Source organism: Cavia porcellus, unplaced genomic scaffold, assembly GCF_034190915.1.
Source record: "Cavia porcellus strain 051 isolate PalLab524CR breed Dunkin Hartley unplaced genomic scaffold, mCavPor4.1 scaffold_8, whole genome shotgun sequence".
Lineage (NCBI taxonomy): Eukaryota > Metazoa > Chordata > Mammalia > Rodentia > Caviidae > Cavia > Cavia porcellus.
This window is the reverse complement of record NW_026947491.1, coordinates 31,198,866-31,223,885: the sequence shown is the minus strand read 5'-3', so window position 1 is coordinate 31,223,885 and position 25,020 is coordinate 31,198,866. Positions and strand designations below refer to the sequence as shown.

The 25,020-nt window shown below is 37.9% G+C and overlaps 1 protein-coding gene across 1 annotated transcript in view; it reads left to right on the top strand.

Annotated features, from left to right (window-relative positions):
• Slc2a13 (solute carrier family 2 member 13) overlaps positions 1–25,020 on the top strand; it is a 341,626-nt gene that overhangs the window by 310,002 nt on the left and 6,604 nt on the right. Inside the window, exons 8-9 of the mRNA XM_063254554.1 lie at positions 18,049–18,170; positions 18,283–18,435. Coding sequence (XP_063110624.1) covers positions 18,049–18,170; positions 18,283–18,435 — 275 coding nt within the window. The remainder of the gene's footprint in view (positions 1–18,048; positions 18,171–18,282; positions 18,436–25,020) is intronic.

Genomic DNA, 25,020 nt, shown 5'->3' with positions numbered 1-25,020 from the left:
ACTTGGTACGGTAGTAATTTGAAAAATGCAATGCTGGAAGCATTAAAGATAATTATGAGACTGTATTTTTTTCCTATTGCAACAAACATTTATTATGTCCCCATTTCTGCAAGCCAGAAGTCCAGGGACAGTTTAGCTGGGTCCCAAATTCTTTAAAATTGTAGACAGGAGCTGCTTTTGTCTAAGGCTCCACTGGTTCAGAATGATTCACTCGTGGTACTTGAATTTGGTAACTTATTTCAGTTTCACAGAAAGGAATGCAGTCTCTTACAGAATGGCAGGAGAGGTGGCCGTGATTCCTTCAATACAGGCTTCACCAACACAGCATCTAGCTATTCCAGAACTGGTCAGGAAATAAGGCCCCTCCACGAGCAGCACTGTAACCTCCACACTGCCAGTGTATCTTGTGACCAGCCTTGTTCTGGAAGTCACAGTTGCTCCCATGTCCCAGGGCAGGGGCTGACCACACAGACATCATGGACTCCAGAGGCTCTCTGGAGACCAGTGCCAGCTGGAGAGACAGAGTAGGAACTAGGGTGGGATTAGTTTAAGCCGAAATTGTCAGTGGCGTTTGTTACTTTGTTTTCAGCACTGGGATCTAACATAGCCAGCTGTTCCTGAGTCCTGGGCAAGTACTCTACCACTGAGCTTTAAGCCTGGTCCACAGAATGTAATTATGTAATAATTATTACCTCTTGCTTATGCCATGTAAAACTGTTTCATTATCTTGTGTAAGCCTAAGAATCTGTCTCTGAAATATGTGCCAGGGAAACTTATTTCGGAGAGGACACAGCTTTAAAAAGCACTCAAGTCACATGGATCCTAGCTTTGCACTGGGTATTCCAACCTAGACTTCAACCTCAGCAGTTAAAGCCAGAGCTCACACTCTCTGACTGCGTTTACTTCAATTAAAAGTAAAGACCTAAGAGTAATACAAATGAAAAAGATGATGCTGAGATGTTTAAACCATTTCAACTTAATGAATAGTGATGTTAGTTAAAGGAGAGTTGCCATGAGTGACACTACTTGACCTGGCCTGCGGGTAAATCCATGGAGACCCTAGAAGGGGAGTGGGGATGAAGAGGGGACAAGAGACACAAAGGATGGAGACAAGATGAGGAAGTCCAAGTCTTGTTTATTCACGGAAGGAGTAACAAATATATAGGGTATTGAGGAGGAGGGATTTGGGTTCTGAGAAGTCAGCAGGTCACTTTGCAACAGTGGCGAGACCAAGGGTTATAGGTCAATTCAAATTTCCCTGGCGTGGGCTCATAAGGCGGGATTAATTAACATAATTCCTGAATAGGCCAAACAAGCCAGGTAGGCAAGGTGCTGCTTACTTAACTGCTAGAAGGAGTTAAGGTGGTGCAGCCTGCAGATATAAGGTGGCAGCCAATTACCGGGCTTCCCACAACTACTTAAGTAATAACTTCCTGTGCACACATCCCATGCCAGGCATTATGCTCCTGCACAGGGGGATTTCCTAAAGGTTTGACATACTGTCCTTTCCCTCCACTGTACAGATCAGGAAAAAAGACCATGCTTGTTCCTGCAAAATTCCTAAGTTCATAATATACAATGCATACAGAAGGCAGGCCCTGTTTGGTAGACAGGATTAACTGTAAGTACAGTGGTGGTTATTTTTGTTCACAGCTGTTTTCTGAGATGTCTGATGTATATAAAAAATGCTCCATATACATACATTTTGAGTGATTTAGCACAGCCAGTAAGTGGTAGGAATGTGATTTGAACTCCTTGCCACTTAGAAAAAACAGTACAGGTCCTTGCATGCCTACCTTCCACCAGAAGGCTTACATCTGCAGGCAGCCAGCATAGGCAGGATAAAACAGCTAGAACCATCCCTGCACTCCCACTGACATTGGAAGGCTTGCCTTCTGGAGGCAGGCAGCATGGGCAGGGAGAAACAGCCAGATATGCCCTTATGCCTGCACACTGCCATCAGAGATGCTTGCTTCCCTTGAGCAGCCGGCAGGGCTGGGAGAATCAGACAAACAGGCCCTAGTAGAGAAGTCCTGGTGTAGCCACACAGACTGAGAGAAAAAGCAGCCCTGCTACCACATACCCATGGCCATCAAGGAAGCCTCAGTGTAGCCTCATGGGCCTGGAAAAGTCCATCCCACACCCCACTGCCTCCCCTAGAACCTGGGTTTGGAGAAAATCTAGTGGCTGGCCTCTATACCACAGAGGGGCAACCAAACATGAGATGTGCCTGGAACCCCACAACTGGCTTGTTGGGAGGAACCCCGAAAAATGTCAACATGAAGGAGCAAAAGGCAATCAATCTCACACATCCAGCCCATACAGAACAAGTCTGAGAGATATAGACATGGAAGAAAATGGAAGTTACATACCTGAAATCTCTGAGAGGATAGCAACTCAAGTAAAGAAAAAACTTTATGAGGCTGTAAAAGTAATCAAATCAGAAATAATTCTTGGATAAAAGAAATCACAAACATAATGAAAGAATTGCTAAACATATCTAAAGAAGATGTAGATAAAAAAGAACAACATAGGAAAAATGATAGAAACCTTCAATCAGTAATATAGGGAGGGATTACAATGCATGGATCAGATTCAAAGAGATATCCAGGAAATTAAAAAGTCAATTGGAAACTGGCAAAACCACTTGAAAGAGACTGAAGATAGACTTTCAGACCTTTAAGACAAATGAAACAAAAGGATTATTTATAGAAATAGTAGCAGAAAACTTCCCAATCATGAGGAAAGGACCTGGCATGCAGATATGCAGGGCATATAGAACTTCAATTAACCATAACCAAAATAAATCTATACCCAGACATACAATAGTCAAGATCTCAGAAATTCAGCACAAGAACAGAATATTGAAGCCTGTTGGAGAAAAGAAACAGATCACCTACTAAGAAAAACCCATCAGAATCAAAACAGACTTCACACAAATCATCAAGTCAAGAAGAGCTGGGAGTGAAGTGTTTCAAATACTGAAAGAAAAAAATTTCCAACCCAGATTGATATACCCTGCAAAACTATTTTTTAAAACTGATGGAGAAATAAGATATTTCCATGATAAAGAACAGCTGAAGGAGTTCATTACCACCAAACCAACACTAGAAAGAACACTAAAGGATATTCTAGGGAAATAAAGGTAACCATTGTTTCAGGAATAGGAGTAGAGGGGACTCACCAAACAGGGCAGGCAATTGAAAGAAGGGAAAAAGTAGGCCAACAGGTAGAGGATAGCATGGCAGAGTCAAGCCAACACATGCCAGTTTTAACCAGTAATGTAGACAGTCTCAGTTCACCAATAAAAAAAAACAAGGAGAATGAATAGGAAACAAGACTCATCGATATGCTATCAACAAGCAACACATTTAACTCAAAAGGAACTTGACATAAAAGTCGGAGAGAAAACAATGTTCCATGCAACAGGAAACCAGAAAAAAGCAAGGGTAGTTTGTCCATCAGCAATAGAATGGATGAGAAAGATGTGGTATTTTCATACAATGGAAAGCAACTCAATTATAAAGAAGGATAGTATTGAGGCTCTTAAAGACTAATGGATGCAACTTGAGATCATGCTCATGGGCAAAATGGTTCGGACCCATACGGGTGAACATTGTGTTATCTCAGCATAAAAAGCTGAAGGAGTTAGTGGGATTCAAAATGTACAATAGATATTATGAAAGTGATAGGGGAGGAAATATCTAAAAAGGGAACACTGTAACAGAAATTCTTAATTTTCTGTTATCTTGTTTTGAATTCCTGAGTTTTCTTACTTTTGTTCAGTGTGGTTTTATTCTGTCTTGTTCTGTTTGATTTTGTGTCTGATGGTATGTGCAGCTATTTTGAAGATAACTGGATATGTTATAGTAGCTATTGGTGGTTTCCTGTTACCTGGTTTTGAAGTCCTATGATACTTTCATTCTTTGATTCATTTTATTGTTTTGTTTAGTTTGATTTTATTATGTCTGATGGTATGGTCAGCAATTTTGAAAAAAGCAAGAGACATTATGATAGCCAGTGTTGATTTCCTATTATCTTGTTTGGAAGTCCTGTATTGTTCTGTTCTGATTAGCTTTATTTTGTTTGGTTTGGTTTGGTTTTATTCTCTTAAAAAAAAAAATGGAGCTGCCTATGCTCCATCTCATGAGCTGAAAGTGCATACAGTGATTTCCATCCTACCAGGAAGTCTTGGCACATCACTCCTAGACTGGTAGGACCCTGCCCAGCATCCCACATCACTGGAGGACTCACAGGAAGGCCCCTCTTGCTCTATCTGGGCCCCGCCACTGACACCCCCCCCACACACACAGTGGCCTCACAGCTGCCTGCACTTCGCTTCGTGAGCCAAAAGGATGCGCAGCAATTTTCATCCTACAGGGAAGCCTTGGGGCATTGCCCAGTGACCACAAGTGGATGGGAGCCAACTGCTAAGGTCTATCTAAGGAACTCCACTCAACTAGAGAGACTCCTTGCAAGAGGGATACATATTCTCAACCCAAGAAATAATTGAGACCTTGTCTTGGCTTCCCTAACAGAACATAGGAAAATCACAAAACAAAAGAACAAAATGCAATCTCAAACCTCCAGCCCATCCCAAGCAAGCCTAGGAGGCATGGACCAAGAAGAAAATGTAAGGCATATACCTGAAACTTCTGAAATGATAGCAACTGAAATAAAGAATCAACTCTAGGAAACTATAAAAGAACTCAGATCAGAGATAATCTCCCAGTAAAAGTAGAAATGATAAATGTAATGAAAGAAATGCTGAACACATCTAAGAAGAAACATTTAAAAATTAGAGGAACAATGCAAAAAGATGGAAACCTTGAATGAACAATATAAGAAACAAACAGAATGCATGAAACAGACTCAAAGAGATATCCAGGAAATAAAAAATTCCATCAAAAGTTGGCAAAACTGCCTCAGTGAAAGTGAAGATAGACTCAAAGACAAGATTGCAGCTAGTGAACAGGAAAGGAAAGATCTTTTAAAAATAACAAGGAATCAGGAAATAACAATTCTACAGCTTCAAGATGATACAAAAAAATAAGATTAATAGGGATAAATGAAAAAGAAGGTGATAAGACAAATGATATCAAGAGTCTATTTACACGAGAAATAGCTGAAAATTTCCCAAACATGAGACTAGAAAAAGTAAAGCCCATCACAATAACAGCAGACTTCTCAACACAGTGAAGTCAAGAAGCACATGGAGTAAAGTATTTCAAATTCTAAAGGAAAAAATTTCCAACCCAGACTGATGTACCCTGCAAAACTATCCTTCAAAATAGATGGAAAAATAAGATACTTTCATGACAAAGATAGCTGAAGAACTTCCTGACCACCAAACAACCCAGCAAAGAATACTGAAAGATGTTCTACATAGACATAGGAAAACACTACTAAACAAGGCAGACAATTAAACAGAGGGGAAAGGTAAAGAATCAACAGCAGAAAGAAAACATGTCAAAAATAAACCAATATATATCAGTTATGACCATTAACATAAACAGCCTCAATTGACCAATTAAAAGAAACAAACTGGCAGAATAGATCAAGAAACAACATCCTACCATATGCTATTTACAAGAAACACATCTGACTCAAAAAGGAAACTCATAGACTGAAAGTCAAAGGGTAGAAAACAATACTTCATGCGACAGGAACCAAAAAAAAAAAAAAAAGAAGAAGAAGAAATAAAAAGAAAAAGCAGGGGTACCTATTCTGTTTGCAGACAATGTGAATTCCAAACCAAGAATGTTTTAAATATATAAGCACAAAATTAGGGAGCACCCAACTATACAAAACAGATATTAACAGAATGAAAAATCAAATAAGCAGTAACACAATTATAATGGGAAACCTTAACACCCCACTGACACAGAGAGACAGATCAACTAGACAGAAAATCAGCAAAAAAATAACAGAACTGAATCACCCCTGTGAACAAATGGACTTAGTGGACGTATACAGTGTTCCACCCAGCAACATCAGAATATATATTCTTCTCAACAGCACATGGAACATTCTCTAAAACAGACTATATACTAGCCCACAGAACACATTTAAAAAGAATTGAAATTATCCCATGCATGTGATTGGATCTTCGCACCATGAAACTAGAAATTAATGACAAAAGAAACTACAAAACCCCCACAAACACATGGAAATTGGATCGTATCCTCCTGAGCGATCAGTGAGTCATGGAGGAAATTAAAGAAGAAATTTTCAAATATCTACAAGGAAATGAAAATACAAATACAACTTACTGGAATCTGTGGGATGCCATGAAAGCAGTCCTCAGAAGAAAAATTATTACGGTGAATTCTCACATCAGGAAAACAGAACGAACATAAACAACCTGATGCTACCCCTTCAAACATCTAGAAAAAGAAGAGCCAAGTCAAGCCCAAAGATAAAAGAAGGGAGGAAATTATAAAGATCAGAGCAGAAATCAATAGACAAAACAATACAAAGAATCAATGAATCAGAGAGTTGGTTCTTTGAAAGGATAAGTTGATAATCCCCTAGCCAACCTTATTTAAAAAAGAAAGGAAAAACTCAGATTCATGCAATAAGGAATGAAAGGGTGAAATCACTACACACCCTGTGGAAATACAGATCATCAATACCTGTTTTGAAAATCTGTACTCTCATAGGCTTGATGAGACAGAAGAAATGGACATACTCCCAGAAACATATGAATTACCAAAGCTGGGTTAAGAAGATGTAAAACTAGCTAGCCCAGCCTGTTTTGCTGCCGCGCCTGGCCATCGGTGTGCAGAGGAGGAGCTGGGCAGATCTGGGGTGCCCTCATCAGCCTCTCTGCATGTCTGGAGGACTCTGGATATCTCCGCCCAGACTGTTGGAGTTCCCCCAGGCTTCCAGGTGCAGTGAAGGGGAGAGGTGGGTTCGAGGCTTCCACATCAGCCTCCCCATTCCGGTTACACTTGGAGAACTGCTGACCTCCCGACGAGTGGGCGGGCCCACACTATCAGCCTAGCCCAGCCTGTTTTGCTGCCACGCCTGGTCATCGGTGTGCAGAGGAGGAGCTGGGCAGATCTGGGGTGCCCTCATCGGCTTCTCCGTGTGTCTGGAGGACTGTGGATATCTCTGCAAGCAGGGAGGGACAACAGGTTCCTGAGGCACCGCGGCCTGTGGTGAGTACCCTAACCCGGCTGCGATTGAAGAACTGTGGAGCTTCCAAGGGGCAGGTGGGCGCACAGTGTCCCTGAGGCCCAGCTTGTCTGGAACTGCGGAGTTCTGAGCAGGCAGAGGAGGGCCACTGGTTCTGTAGGCCCAACGGCTTGGGGTAGCGCAGTGCCAGAGTCTTAGTAGCTCCAAACATAGAAGGGGATTTTCAACAGATCCTGAGGAAGCTTTCAAATAACACTTGAAACACAGAAATATAGGAAAATGACAAAACGAAAGACCAAATTACAACCTTAAACCTCCAGCCCCTCTCAAGAAACCCTAGGAGCGATGTATATAGAAGAAAATATATCCCATCCACCTCATATATCGGACACAATAGCTACTGAAATTGACAAGCAACTCCAGGAAGCTTTAAAGAAATTCAAACTCGAAATAATATCCCAGATAAAAGAAGAAATGATAAAAGAAATGAAAGAGATTCTGAATATATCTAAAGAAAACACAGATAAAAAATTGGAGGAACTAAACAAAAAGATAGAATCCCTAGACGAGCAATATAAGAAACAAACAGAATACATAATGCAGATGCACAGAGATATACAGGAAATAAAAAACTCCACTGAAAGTTGTAAAAACCGCCTTAATGAAAGTGAAGATAGAATTTCAGACCTTGAAGACAGGGTTGCAGCTAGTGAACAGGAAAGGAAAGATCTTTTGAAAATAACAAGGAATCAGGAAACAACAATTCAACAACTGCAAGACGATGCAAAGAAGAATAACATAAGAATGATAGGGATTAATGAAAGAGAGGGAGACAACATGAAGGATGTCAGGAGGATATTTAGAGAAGTAATAGCTGAAAATTTCCCAAGCATGAGATCAGAAACTGACATCAGGATCAGTGAAGCATATAGAACTCCAAATAGTCATAACCAAAATAAAACTACACCCAGACATATAATAATCACCATCCCCAGAAATCCAACACAAGAATAGATTATTAAAAGCTGTCAGAGAGAAAAGACAGATCACTTATAAAGGAAAGCCTATCAGAATCACAGCAGACTTCTCAGCACAAACGATAAAGTCAAGAAGAGCATGGAGTGAAATATTCCAGATCCTAAAGCAAAATGATTTCCAACCAAGACTGATATATCCTGCAAAACTATCATTCAAAATAGATGGTGAAATACGATACTTCCATGACAAAGAACAGCTGAAGAACTTCATGAACACCAAACCAACCCTGCAAAAAATATTGAAAGACAGTTTAGATACACAAAGGAAAAAACCACTAAGCAAAGCAAATAATTAAACAGAACAGAAAGATAAACATGCAACAGCAGAGAGATAACATTCCTACAATTAACCAGCATTTAACAGTAATAACCATTAATGTAAATGGTCTCAATGCACCAATCAAAAGAAACAGACTAGCAGAATGGATCAAGAAACAAAATCCAACCATATGCTGTTTATAGGAAACCCATCTAACCCAGAAGGATACTCACAGACTGAAAGTCAAAGGATGGAAAACAATTCTTCATGCAGCAGTAATCCAAAAAAAGGCAGGAGTAGCCATTCTGTTGGCAGACAACGTGAACTTTAAACCAACAATGACCATAAAGGACAAAGAAGGTCACTACATACTCGTAAGGGGAAAACTCCAAGAGGAAGAGATAACTATCTTAAATATATACGCACCAAACTCCGGAGCACCCAGTTATATAAAACAATTATTAACAGAAATGAAAACTCAAATTATCAGTAACACAATTGTAACAGGAGACCTTAATACACCACTGACACCAAGGGACAGATCAACCAGACAGAAAATGAGCAAAGAAATAACAGAACTGAATCACACCTGTGAACAAATGGGTTTGATAGACATATACAGAATGTTCCACCCAACAACATCAGAATACACATTCTTCTCAGCAGTACATGGATCATTTTCTAAAATAGACCATATATTAGCTCACAGAACATATTTAAGCAAATGCAAAAGAGTTGAAATCATCCCTTGCATATTATCGGATCATAGCGCTCTGAAATTAGAAATTAATGATAAAAGATACTGCAAAAATTCCGCAAACACATGGAAACTGAATAACACACTCTTGAGCAATCAGTGGGTCACAGAAGAAATTAAAGAAGAAATTAAACAATACCTAAAAGAAAATGAAAATGCAGATACAACTTACCGGAATCTGTGGGATGCAATGAAAGCCGTCCTGAGAGGAAAATTTATTGCACTGAGTTCCCACATCAGGAAAACAGAACGAATACAAATAAATAACTTGATGCTACACCTCAAACAGCTAGAAAAAGAAGAGCAAGTCAAGTCCAAAGCCAAAAGAAGAGAGGAAATTATAAAAATCAGAGCAGAAATCAATGCAATAGAGACTAAGAAAACAATCCAAAGAATCAACGAATCAAAGAGTTGGTTCTTTGAAAGAATAAATAAAATCGATAAGCCCCTAGCCAGCCTTATTAAAAAAAGGGAAGAAAAAGCTCAAATTCATCCAATAAGAAATGAAAAAGGAGAAATCACTACAGACCCAATAGAAATACAGAGGATCATCAACACCTATTTCGAAAACCTCTACTCTCAAAAGTTTGATAACACAGAAGAAATAGACAGATTCTTAGAAGCACATGAAGTACCAAAGCTAGATCAAGAGGATGTAAAACTGTTGAATAACCCAATCTCTGCTAATGAAATTGAAAATGTAATTAAGAAACCATATCCATTTTAATTTTAACAAACATTACTAAATTTTCCTCCAAAGGTCTTTCTTTTTAATTTACATTAATAATGATTAAAATTGAAAATCTTTTCATATGCATATATATCAGTTTTATTTTTTTCCCATTACATTACATCTACCTACAATGTGTTTTGACAAAAAGAACCAGGTAAATATTCAGCTTCTTTTGCTTTTCCCAGATGGCTGAAAAGCTAGTGGTTTCAACACAAATTACTGAGTAAACTATATTTTTCCTCCAGTATTAGGAAATATCGTATATCAACTGGACATTTTCATTTGACTCTATTTTCTGAATCATAAAAGTTATTGTTTGATTAATTTTATACTAGCTTATCTACTTCAAGAAAGTATTATTTTATTGAATATGTAAGTACAGATTAATTTTCATTTTTAAAAATGAGTCATCAAAAAAGAAGGTCTAGCATTTTGTATGTTTAACTCTTCCACTGTGTCTGAGTTGAGTTCCATAGTTTCTGTAGAGTAGCCCTTTATAACTGCACTCACAGATCATTTCCAATTGTTCTTGTTATTGCTTTTGCAAATGCTGTCTTTCTTCGACAAATGAAACACATGTTTTATATATTTAAGCTAGGAATATATTGCTTCAAGGTTTTTGTTAGTTTGGTTGGGTGGGTGGGTGGTTTTTGGTTGTTGTTTTATTTTGTTGTTGGCACAAATGCTGGAGAGGCTGTGGGGAAAAAGGAACTCTCCTGCACTGCTGGTGGGAGTGTAGACTGGTACTGCCTTTGTGGAGATCTGTCTGGAGATTTCTCAAAAAGTTGGGATTGGAAATCCCATTTATTCCAGCTATTCCACTTCTAGGCATATTCCCAGAAGAACTGAAAGCATCATACCACAGTGATATATGTGCACCTATGTTTATAGCAGCACAATTTGTAATCGCCAGATCTTGGAAACAACCCAAGTGTCCATCAACTGAGGAATGGATAAAAAAGTTGTGGTATTTCTATACAATGGAGTATTATTCAGCTATAAAGAAGGATCCCATTGAGATATTTATCAATAAATGGGCGCAGCTTGAGACCATACTCATAAGTGAAATAAATCAATCTTGCATGTGTGAATACCGAATAGTTTCCCTAATGTAAGTAATGATTCAAATATATAAAAATATGTGGTAATCATGATTCCCCATTAGGTGGCCTTGAAGCCTTATAAAGTTTTCACTGATTAATTAGAAAGGCTTTATTCTGGGCTTCTTGATATGGAAATATTTGAAGCTAGAGTATATGAAGTTTTATCCAAATATTTCAAGGAAAAAGATAGACACTATGGTAACTACTATTAAGTCAGGTTATATGGTGGTGAAGTACTAGATTGCTGAAACAGTCATGCTTTGACCTCTACTGTTATATTGTTATGTCCTGTTTTATCTCAATCTCCCCCTTATTCTTTTTAAAAAAATTATTTAGTCATTTCTTATGTTTGTCTTAATTAAAGAAAAAATTTAAAAAATTAGGATATATAAATAGTAACTCTTTTTGATTTTCTAGTAACTTGTTTTGAAGTCCTGTAATACTCCCACGATCTTGTTTTGACTGATTAGACTCTGTTCCATTCTGTATGATAGTATCAAGTTTGAGGATCTAGGCAACTACTTTGAAGGCAGTAAGATTCACTAAGATGCCCATTCTGGTTTGACTACTGTCTTCTTTGGAAGTCCTGTAATGTTTACAATGCCTAAGTTTTATTGGTCTTGTTCTCTACTGTTTTGTCCAACTTTATAATATCTAAAGAGATAGACAATTCTTTTTAAGGAAACAAGAGACAACGTTGATAACCATTGTTGACAACCTTGTACTCTGTTCTACACCATGTGCTATGTCTATCCTTGGTTTTGACTGACAGCTTTGTTTTGCCATATTTGACTGTATTCTCTCCCCCCAAAAAACGTAATAAGCACTAAGGAGTAATAAAATCCAAAATGTGTAAATTTTGTTGTAAAAAAGAAAAAGAGCTCTAACGGATATAACAGCAAGTGTGTTTAGGGGTGTTAAATAGCTGACTATATCAATGTTTTTGGATCACTGAACACAGCTGTTTGCAGTCTCCCTGTTTGAATGTCCACCTTGTATTCTTTGATACTGTGATTTGAGCAACTATTTTCAAGATGATAATATGTAATCTATTAACAGGTGATTCCTTACTGTTGTTTTTTTTTTTTTGTAGTTCTGTATTACGTGTACCCTTACACCGCTTTGTTTTGTTTTGTGTTTTTCTCTTTTTCCTCTTAAATAAAAAAAAAAAGATGTAAAACTACTGAATAACCCAATTTCAATAAAGGAAATTCAAAATTTATTAAAACCTTACCAACAAAGAAAAGCCCAGCTCCAGATGGATGCACAGCTGAATCCTACAAGAAATTCAAAGAAGACTTAATGCTGGCACTCCTCAAACTCCTTAATGAAATTGAAAGGGAAGCAATTCTCCCTAATTCCTGGAAGCAAGTATTACTCTAATACCAAAAATAGAGAAAGACTCAACCATAAAAAAGAACTACAGGCCAATCTCCTTAAAGAACATAGATGCGAAAATTCTCAATAAAATATTGGCAAACAGAATGCAGCAAATCATCAAGAAGGTTATATACCACGAACAAGTAGGATTCATCCCAGGAATACAGGGATGGCAACATACACAAATCAATAAATGTAACCCACCTTATCAATAGAGCCAAAAATAACCACGTGATCATTTCTATAGATGCAGAAAAAGCTTTTGATAAGGTCCAACACTCATTCATGCTAAGTACCTTACAGAAAATTGGAATAAATTGCCTTTACCTCAGTATGATAAAGTCCATCTATGATAAATCAACAGCCAGCATCATATTATATGGCCAAAAACTGAAAGCCTTTACTCGAAAATCAGGAACAAGAGAAGGAAGTCCATTATCACCACTCCTATTCAATATAGTGCTAGAAATACTAGCCAGAGCAATTAGACAAGAGATAGGAATAAAAAGAGTAAGGATAGGAAAAGAAGAAGTTAAATTATCATTATTTGCAGATGGCATGACACTCTACATAGAAGATCCCCAAAATTCCATTGAAAGACTCCTAGGTATTAAATTCAGTAATGTAGTTGGTGTCAAACTCAACACTCAAAAATCAATAGCATTCTAATACACAAACTCACTGAGAGTGAGAGAAGCTACACCCTTACAGTAGCATCCCAAATATTTAGTATTTCATCCCAAATGAAATACTTAGGAATTAATCTAACAAAAGAAATAAAAGATCTGTTCAGGGAAAATTGTAATACCCTGATAAAAGAAATTGAAGAGGATCTCAGAAAGACATTCTTTGTTCATGGATAGGAAAAACAAATATTGTGAAAATGACCTTTCTCCCAAAATTATAATACAGATTTAATGCAGTTCCAATCAAAGTACCATTAGCATGTCTCACAGATCCAGAGAATCATTCTTAAATTCATTTCGAATTCATCAGAAAAGACCTAGAATAGCAAAGGCAATTCTAAGCAACAAAGGCAAGCCAGGAGGCATCACAATCCCTGATTGGAAGTTATACTACAAAGCTACTGTGATAAAATCAGCATGGTACTGGAATAAAAACAGACCTGAAGATGAATGGAATAGATTAGAAGATACAACTACAAGTACAAACACACTCAGCCACCTTATCTTTGATAAAGAGGCCAAACATGTTCACTGGAAGAAAGATAGTCTCTTTGATAAATGGTGTTGGAAAAACTGGCTCTCCATGTGTTGAAAGCTAAAACTAGACCCTTGTCTATCACCATATACTAAGCTAAAATCAAAATGGATCAAAGATCTAAATACTAAACCTGTTGGAAGACAAAGGAGATAGAAATCTTGAAGACATAGGGGTAGGTAGAAAATTAATGAACAAAAATCAAACTGCATGGGAAATACTTCCCAGAATAACTGGGATCTTGCCATATTAAAAAGTTTCTGCATGTCAAAAGAAATCTCCAGCAGAGTAAAAAGGAAACCCATGAATGTTGAAAAAATCTTACTTAACTGTCTCTTAGACAAAGGACTTCTATCTAGAACATATTAAAGAATTTTTAAAAAAAAAATCAGAACCCCGAAATTCAAAGACCCAATCCAAAAATTAGCATCTAGGATGAATACACAGTTTTCAGATGAAGAAATACAAATGGCAAATAAATACGTGAAAAAATGTTCAGCATAATTGGTCATTAGGAAAATGCAAATTAAAACCACACTGAGATTCCATCTCACTCCAGAAAGAATGGCCAAGATCAAGGAATCTACCAACAACAAATGCTTGAGAGGCTACAAGGAAAAAGGAACTCTCCTGCCACTGTTGGTGGGAGTGCATACTGGTGCAAAAACTGTGGAAGTTCCTCAAAAAGCTGGGGTTGGAAGTCTCATTTGATCCTGCTATTCCATTTCTGGACATATTCCCGGAAGAACTGAAAACATTACACCACAGTGATATATGTATACCCATGTTTATAGCAGCACAATTGTAATAGCCAGATCTTGGAAACAACCTAAATGGCCATCAACTGAGGAATGGATAAAAAAGATGTGGTTCTTTTATACAATGGAGTTCTACTCGGCCATGAAGAATGATCACATTGAGATTTTTGTAAATAAATGAATGCAGCTTGAGACCATACTCATAAGTGAAGTAAATCAAACTCACATGTGTAAATACCATATTGTCTCCCTAGTGTAAGAAATGGTAAGAGTACAAAAGATACAAAATCCTCAATAAATACCGTGAAAGGGTAAGAATCTGCTCAAAGGGGGAAAACTATCTCACGGAGAAGGAAGGGAAAAGAAAAAATAACTAAATTTGTATAATCACACTTAGGATAGCTAAGATGATTGTGCTACAATTTCTGTAAGTTCTTAGAACAAAACACTTAACATTCACAGGATTGGAACAATTTTGCATGTTTGTTTCTGGTGATCTCAGGAATTCTTGAAGATTACTATGTAAAATAACCTTAGTTATGTTCCTACCACCTTGTTTTGAAGACCAGTATCATCATTGTTTTGGATTCTTTACTATTGTTATTTGTCTTTTTTGCTATTTGTTTTTTTCTTTTTCTTTGTGTGTGTGTGTGTGTGTGTATGTTTGTGTGTGTGTGTCCTTTTTGAGACAGTCTCACTATGCAGTTCAGGCTGGCCTTGAGCTCACTTTGTAGCCCAGGCTGGTCTCGAACTCACAAGGATCCTCCCACCTCAGCCTTCCGAGTGCTGGGATTACAGGCATGAGCCACCACGCCTGGCTTGCTTCTTGTTTTTCTAGTAATCTGTTTTGTTTGGTTTTGTTTTTCCCTCTGATACAGAAAGGATAGGAATACACGTAGAGGCTTATACATGCCTAGACTTCTCCTAAACAGTTTGTGAGAATTGATTAATTATGCATGATGAAATGAACAGCTACCTTGAAGAAAAAGAGGCATTATGGTATCCATTGCTGATTCTGTATAGTCATACTTTGAAATCCAATAATGTTTTTATTCTTTGTTCAGAGTGGTTTTAGTCTGTTTTGTATTATTTAATTTCAACATACATGAGACATTATGGTAGCCATTGTTGATTTTCCTATTATCTGATTTTGAAGGCCTTTAAGGCCTTCATTACTCTGTTTGGATCAGTTTTGTACTATTTTGTTTTGTATGAATTCATTGTGTGTGAAGATAGACAACTATTTAGAATAAAATGAGACATTTTGGTAGCCACTGTAGATTTCCTGTTGTCTTGCTTTGAAATCTGTTTTATTTACATTCTTTTCTTCTGATCTGCTTTATTCTGTTTTGTTTTACTCTCTTTAAAATAAAAACAAATAAAATTTTAAAATCCAAAAAGAAAAGACAGTGCATCTTATTATAACGATGTTTAAGGCCACAGCAGGGTATCTTATGTGGATATATGTGATGTGAATATTCAGTACGTACCTAAATCCCATCAGTTGAACATAAGGAAGAGGTCAAGGCTACAACTATCAAAGTGTACTTAGGAGATTATAAAATCATAAAATAAGATGGATTATTATGAGAGAGGGTATAGGTCCAAACAGAATCCTAAAGCCACCTTTTGATGCTGAGATGAAAAGAGATGTTGTATTTTTAAAGCAACAAAGATATGGAGATCATACAAATATAATGGAAAGACAAAATATAAAAGCAAAGTACAGAGAAAAGAAGGGTTGTCAGAGATATCCACCATTGCAGAGTAACACATTGTAGATGGCTTTTGTTAGAGCAGATTCAGGCAAACAGAGCCTGTGTCAGTCAGCCAGCATGGGGCATGCTAGCAAACCACACTATAAAGAAGTGCATAGTGAGGATGTAGGCCTCATGAGAATATACACCCATGTAATTTTTGGAGACCTGGTTCTATTGTGAGAGGAGGTGAACATTTGAATAATGAGATCATGTGGATACAGAAAAGAAGGCTCATGGAGAAAGAAACTAAGGATGGGAAGAAAGGTACCAGTGAAGGAACATGACTGCAGAGGAAAGAGGCGAAGAGAGACCCTTAGGCAGCCCTTAGGTACTGTGAGAGTGATACAGATTTCAAAAATTGATAGAATAGTGAATATTGAGTACAGAAAAATTGATGTTCTGATTGAAAATCCTCAATTCTTCTTTAAGAAGTAACCATATACATTTACTTAGAAGAGAGAAAGATCTCAGGACTAAAAGATGGTCAGATGTACTTTAATTGGGGTAGCAGTCAATAAAAATTTATTGAACATCTAGTCTGAAATAAGTAGATAATTCAGTAGAGAAGATAATAATGGACCTCAGTAAAATGAAATAGCATGGGGGCTGGGGATTTAGCTCAGCGGCATAAGCGCCTGCCTTTGGAAGCAGGCAGTCGTGAGTTCGATCTCCGGTACCGATAAAAAAAAAAAAGGAAAAAGACAAAAAAAAGAAATAGCATGAACTTTTAATGACACTCACAGCACTGTTTCCTAACTTTTGGACAATTTACAATAAAGTGATTGTTGAGGAAGTTAATGGTACTGCACAAGATTGAAAACTAAAATGACAAAAATACCAGACAACATGAATTCTAGAGTCCAAAGAAGGCAATTCTAGCATGATCTAAGCTGAGTGAATAATGAAGTAAGTGAATGCTGACAGGAATTTGGAACATAAAGATTATGATTTGGGTATAGTATAAATTATCAGAAATGAGGAAATAAAATGACTGCAGTCGGGAAAAGAATGCCCAAATTTTGATGTTTTAAAGTAAAGTATTCCAAATCCAATATAAAATGCCCTTTGCTATACTTTACTAATAATTAGGGAACTATAAGGCCAATTTATTAGATGAGTCAGAAGTAAAAATAAATGAACATGGAACATGAGAGACAGCAGTAACAGTACAAGTGGGTTGTCAGTGATTGTTTTGTTAAAACATTTTATCAAAGCTACATCTTGGATGTCAAAGTTCAGAGGTTGTTGCGGACAAAAATGTATTCTCAACCGATAAGAGAGGATGCTTTTGAGGCTGGTAGTATCTTTAGGGACAAGACATGTAAAAAGAATTAGGTTTGACTTGAGAATTAATCTAAATTAAGAACACTTTGCTTCTGTGCAGAATGAGGAGGCCAGGTCATCAGGAGTGACTCATGGGAAAACAAGACACATGACAGGAAGGGAGATAATAATTGGAATTAGAATCCTTGCTGCACTGTTTGTTCCTTTGTCTGCCCTCTTACCCTTCACAGGTGACCCTTCTAGCCCACAATATAGCATGCGAGGAATCATCCCTCTTCTACAGATGCAGACGCTCTGCTTGTGGGATTTGGATCTTGACTGCGCAAACGTCAACTTCATTAGCAGTGGTTAAAGGGTTAACAGCTTCCATAGACTAATCAGAAATAAGGTTTAATTCCTACAAAATGGCCAAGAAATACTGTATTTCTGCTCTTTATATTTAGTTCTAAAATATTCTGAGTTAACATATTTGAAATTATATATTTAATTATGAATTTCCAGAAAAAAATTTGGATTCTTAATATGCTACGGGATTTCCAAATACATGTAGTGTGACCACATTAATTTCTGCAACTATATCCTAAAACACTAATACTTACATTGCATTATTTTTCAGATGTGAAAATGAAACCAAGTTCAAAACAGACGAAGTATTTTGGGCTTACAATTTCTGCCCTACGCCGTACTCCTGGACTGCACTTCTGGGCCTTATTTTGTATCTTGTTTTCTTTGCACCTGGTAAGCAAAGGCTTTGCTGTTTTTATTATTGCGAAACTGTTTCTTTAGAAAAGACAAGCTACTATTTTTCAAATTCCTTATATGCTATTTTACTAACTCCCCCCCAATCCAGGGATGGGACCAATGCCTTGGACTGTGAATTCAGAAATATATCCCCTCTGGGCAAGAAGTACAGGAAATGCCTGTTCATCTGGAATAAACTGGATTTTCAATGTGTTGGTTTCACTGACATTTTTGCACACAGCAGAATACCTTACGTACTATGGTAAGATCTTATTCTACCAAATTTTTAGTTGCGCTGTCATTTGTGTTTGAGAGACACGTGGCTGTATTTTTGCTCTTATGACTGTCTTTCTGTGGCTTTCTTATTCTCCGAAGGCCTCAGAAATGTACCTGGGGGAAGATGAGAGGAATTCTCTTTTTCTTATCTCATTGCTTAATGCTTTTGTCCACCCACTTTCTTCCTAACTTCAGCAGCTTTCAACCCTGGGTGAATTAAAGTCTTCACAGCATAGCTTTTAGTTTCACACAGAAGCCCAAGCAGTTGAGCACAGTAGCATAAGCCTTTAATCCCAGCTCTGTGGGAGGCTAACACACCAGGATCTCAAGTCCAAGCTTCTTATGGGCAAGTTAGCAACACCCTATGTTAAAAAAAAATAAAACTGAGGGGCATGGGAATGTAGCTGAGTGTGAAGGCCCTGGGTTAAATTCCTGAGTACCAGGAAAACAAACAGATCCTAGAAAGATGGAAGCAAGGTGTGTTAGCCACCTTTCTCATGGCCGAGACAAAATACCCAACACCCAAAATTAGATTTCAATCACCATTTGTATTAGTTTCAGTTCCTAGTTGGTTGGCTACAAGGCAGGATAGCATAGCAGAGGGTATCATCACAGAGCAGGAAGAATTCATAGCAAGTACAAGGCAGTAAACCAATGAAGTAGCAGCAAGAGACAACAGCTCCCCTCTTTCTGTCCCTTTGATTCCATTGGACCGCATGCCCTCAGGGCAGGTAGCACACACACCCAGCTGGGCCCTCCTGTCATCCACACCCAGAACTTGCCAAAGGAATCAGTGGACTAATTGAGTAAATCACACCCCCTAGATCCAGCCACTTCTGAAAAGCCCCACCTAGGACATGGGCCATAATACAAAGCCAGGTTGGCTCCTCTTAGGGCTAGAGCTGAATGCAACAGCAGAACTGGTATAGAACTGCAAGTAGCTTATCCAAATGCTCACAGACGTGATCTACTATGTGCATGACATCCACCATATTGTTTACATGTTCAGGCTCAGTTGTGTGCATGTCACGGTCCTTAGAGACCAGCACTTCCCACTTCCAAAACTGCAGATGTGACAAAAATGTTCAAATAAGAACGTGTGTAGACCACAAAGAAACTGCTCAAAAGGAAAGAACAACTGAGATAGGGGAAAGAACAAAGGAAGAAGGAAAAAAAATACATACATACATATTTATCTGCCTCAGACTATAAATAATTCCAGGGTTATTTTTAGCAGCACATTACACCACAGACACAACTACAGCATTTTCACCGGTTATACACATTATCTGCCAAGACATAAACCACGGCTGATTGATCCAATATCTACATGCCAATGGAGCATCATATTTCTCTTCTTGTACCTTCACATTGGACACTGTTTATTATGGATTGTACACATTTCCAGAAACCTGAAACACTGGATTACAGTAATCTAATTACAGTAATAGCTACTGCTTTTGTAGGGTGTGTATTACCCTGAGGACAAATAGCATTGTGAGGTGCTACTGTAATTTCAAATCATCTATCTGCAATCCCCTGTGTCGGTACAACTCTAGTTGGATGAATCTGAGATGGGTCCTCAGTTAATAAAGCTACTCTGACATGACTTTATCCTTCCATTTATTATTACAGTCCTAATCATAGCCCATCTTTTATTCTTCTACAAATCCAAATCAAATAATCCATCAGGACTTAGCTCTTAGGGTTAATATTCATAGTGTTAACCTTACTATCTTTAGTCTTATTCTCCACTGACCTCCTTGGAGACCCAGACAACTACCCACAAGCCAACCCTTTAAAATACACCCTTATATATCAAACCAGAATGGTACTTCTTTTTTGCATATGCATTCATCTGCTCCAATGCTAATACTTGGGCCACAAAGGATAAATTTTAGCCCTTGTATTTTCAGTCTTAATCCTAACCTTATTTCTAGTTTTACACCTATGAAAACTATTATTTTGCCCCCTCAGCCAATACCTTCTATGAATTTTAGCAGCAAATTCATTTATCCTTACATGAATTGGTGGTCAGCCAGTTGACTTTCCTTACATTTTCATTGGACAACTAGTATCAATCATTTCTCTATTATCTTAATTATTTTCCCACTGGTAAACATGATAGAAAACAAAATCCTTAAATGAACAGTCTTGTACTATAACCATTACTGTGGTCTTATAAACCAAAAATGGAAATAATTTTTCTCTAGGACACAACAATTCAAGGAAGAAGCACAAGCCATACCATCAGTACCCAAAACTGAAATTTTTGATAAAGTATTCCTTGAAATAAATGAAACACTTACTAGGAGCTGGGGATTTAGCTCAGCGGCATAAGTGCCTGCCTTGCAAGCAGGCAGTCGTGAGTTCGATCCCTGGTACCGATAAAAAGGAAAAAGACAAAAAAAAAAAAAAAAAAACACTTACTTATATATGTGTTATAAACAGTAATATATACATACACAAGATAGCTAAGATAGTTATACTATTAATTTCTTTTAGTCCATTCAAGTGAACTGTTTATGCTTATATTGTTTGATCAGTTTTACATGCCTGTATCTTATAATGTGAGCAACTACTTTGAAGATAACAATACACAATATATTAACTATTGTTAATTTCCTACATTGTTATGAAATTTTTTGGTACCAGGAATCAAACTCAGAATCATGTGCTTGCCAGACAGCTGCTTGTGCCGCTGAGCTATATCCCTGTCTCATGTTGTGAAATTCTGTGCCATTGTTTTTATTGTTTTCTCTCTTTAAAATAAAAAAAAAAAAATACACAATAGTGGGAAACTGCTGGGTTAGAAAAACACTTTCAAATTCAGTTTTACAGAAACAAACAAATAAAAAAAAACATTTCTGTCATATCCACATGATTTTATTGGTGTAGTAGTGTTGCAGAAAAACCAGTATCAGACCTAATGGAAGATTCTTTGCACCAAGGATTTAGAATGCACTTTTTATTATGCTAGCAGGCTGATGGGAATCAGTTCCAAATTACCAACCATGAGTCATCTTAGAGTTCAGTTTAAATACAGTTTGCGAGCAGAAAGTACAAGGCTGATGGCAGGTTATTACATGACTGGTTACATGAATTAAATCATGTGTTGTCAAGCAAACTGGTCCCAAGTAGATTCCTGGGGAGAAGGGGAGGGGTTTGGGACAAGCAAGTAGAGTTCCATGGGTCCTTGACTAGGAAGGTCTGTCCCAAACATGAGGTCCTTAAGCAAGTTGGAAATAATGCATATTTTGCTAGGTAATTGCCGCTGAACACAGTAGAACTGACCCAGCGTGTTATCAGGGAGAAGCAGCTGAATGTAGACAGTCAAGGCTGTCAGAATTTAGCAGGCCAAACTATGTGACAAGCAGCTGGAGTTTAGTCATAGGCCACTAATTGATGTTTAACTTCACTGTAAAATGTCTCTTAAGTTTTCTGTTCTGTAATTGTGCCCTTTCAATGAGAGTCTACCAGATGGCGTGACATTTTCATCCTTGTCTTGCCAAAGGCCTCTCTGTGGGCTATTGCTGCTTAGGTTCTAGGGAACCATTCTCATGCCCTGCCCCACCTCCCCTCACTCCAGGTGCTGGATACTTCAAATTGCTTCTTGTTTTTTTTTTTAAATTTTAGAGATAGTAAAATACAACAAAAACAAGACAGAACAAAGCCAATCAAGATAATGCAGCAAACTTGGTTCAGAACTTCAGGGCAGGATACCAGGAAAACAACAGCAGCTACCATAGTATCTTGTTATCTTCACAATAGTTCTCTATTCCACCAGATATAGCAAAATCAAACCAAAAACAACATTATAAAACCAATCAAAACAGGGTATTGAATAGAGCAAAACAGTTAATCAAAACAAAGCAAAACAGTGAAAACAATATTGGCCTTCAAAGACAAGACAGAAGGAAATCTCCCATATTTGCTGTATTGCATACAGTCATCCTCCCAAGAGATGCTCAGACCTCTGGCCCTACGTCAGCATAATCAACCCAACATTACAAACATTTAGTTGCTTTATGTACCTTAGTTGCCATCTACTCCGGCTGCTCTCAGAACCATCCGGGTGCTTATGGGGGAGGGGGCATTTGATTTTTAGCCCATGTGCTGGTAGGCTCACTGGAGACACCTTTTTCTCTCTCTGGCTCATGCCGCTTACCAGGAAGGCTGGCTGGTTGCTTTGTTGGTTGGTTCCCTGAGTGCCAGCATGGTGGATTCTCAGGACACGCTGACTTTTTTCTCCCTGGCAGGCATGGCTCTCCTCAAATTGCTTTTGCAGAACAGATTTGCTTATCTTATCCCCATCACCTTCCCTGTGGGCCAGGACTGTGCCTTGCCTGCCACTGTATTCCTCGTTCCTTCCAGGGCCTAAAACTTGAAAGTATTTATCTGGTGAATAAATACATGGACAGATTTTTGCAGAAGAATGATGAATAGCAGAAAACATTATAAAAATGAATTTCTCTTCTGACATGGTAAATTGGTGTTTGCTTTTTGTTAATACTGTTTAATGTTTTTATTATCCTTTTAGAACTCTTCTAATCACCACATAGAACACATAAAAATGTTTGTTGTTTTAGAATGGACAGTGTACAGGCACTTTAACCTGGATATGTATTTAGAATGCTCAGTTTATTCCTAAACATTTTTACAATAAATTCATGAACTTCATGGGCACATGCAGGTAAATATGAACACAATAATTACTTTCTTGCCAATCCATCAGAATGCTCAGGTGTTTGAAGATATAAATGTATGCCAACACCCTAAGAAAACTTTTTTATAGAAACTCCTAGGCCAAATAATAAAAGTCCATAGTGCAGTAGCTTAGGTAGCGAGGCTCTTCTTTCTTGGCTGTCTTCTACCAAAAAAAAAGGAGGCAATGAAACCAAAATTGAAATGGGGCATAAGCCTCCTTTTTTCAAAAAATAAAGCCAGTAGCAGCATTTTACTTCACATTAAGCTTCTCTCCATCAGTCCGCTGTTCTCTAAAGAGTGGGAGAATATTTCAGCACCGGTGAGGTTTTCCTTTTTGTGTGTGATATTTTAATCTACCTGTTATGGCTTTATGTAAGCTGTCTATCTGGGTTCCTGCCTTATCATGTATACATCCTGTTGGTATTCTTCAGTGGAAACACCCATGACTTGGATAAATTCCTTCCAGATGTTGAATTCTTCCTAAACTATACTTCATGGATAGGCTTCCTTTATACATCATTCATTGTTCAGTGATGTCTACTGGTAAAAGTTTTAAAGGATCACTAATACACCTCTTTACACATAGCATAAATAGCTAAACAAGGCCCAGGGAGAGCATTGTATCAAAGGTCCTGGGTTGAGTCACAGAAATTCAGTCATATGTGGTCATTGATTCCTCAATTTGTGTAATTTAAAGATTTGTTTTAATCTGGAATTTAATATAGCACTCTAATAAGATTTATTTTCTGAGGAATAGCTGCACTGCTTAACAGTCCTGTGACACACTTTTTATAGATACTTTTTCATTATGAGAAGGAATTACCAAGTGAGCCACGTCACCACTTTGCTCATGATACACAGCAGGCCGCCCAGGCACCCCTGTGCATAGCCACAGACCTCATGGGGACCCACACTTAGCAGGCAGTCTGGGCCTTTGCCTGCTTTGGATTCCTCAGATTTTGTTACAAGGGTTGTAGTTTGATGGAATTCCTTTGAGGTTATTTGGGTTTGGAATCTGGGTTACAGAGAATGTGTCATCTTTAAGAATTTTCCTAACCCAGCGATCTGTTTTTTTACTGTAAGAGCTTATCAATGACAGATTTTGTTGCTTCCCATTATGCTGCCATTCCAAACTTATGAAAGATAATGATGATGAAAAATATGTATTTTATACAGGCAAACAGGGTTTGCCTTTCTATGGATTCTTGTGGGTTAGCAGTCTGGTTTAGTCTAAAATGTTTCAAGTCTGTACTTTCTTCTGTGTCATCATGAACATTCCTTTTCTTTATCCTTCCTCCCCAAAGCTTCCATTTCTGCTCTAGTCCTGGTTTTTGACAGTCTGCCGCCAGACCTTGCTTTCTTTATCTACCTTGTCACTTGTCAAAATCACCCTATTCTTGAAGTTCCAGCTTTTCATGTCATCCATGTTCATGAAAATATTCCTAATTATGTAATATTAATCCTATTCTATCTTTAATAACAACTCTCCTTCCCTAGTCAGCATTTGATTGTGCTGATTGTCACATTTTTGAAGAATTAACATGCAAAACTCTAAAAGGCATGCAAAATAATTCTATCTCTTCTTAGAACAGTGTAGGAGTTACTTTCCTGTGACACAGATCAGGGAATGAAGTTCAGGCCCAGTTTTTAAACTTTGCCGAAGCAGTCCGTGCTTTGGTGTCATGATCCCTGGGACTTTCAGGGCCGGGTTCTCCAGAGCTGTGGAGCTGGTTTGTCACACTGGGCCATGCATCTGGATAACCTCATAATATTTTCTGATTTTTCAAGTATAGGCCACAAAAAAACACAAGCTGTGGTCAGTACTATGAACCAGGTCTCCCCAAGGCAGATTCCTAAGGAGTCC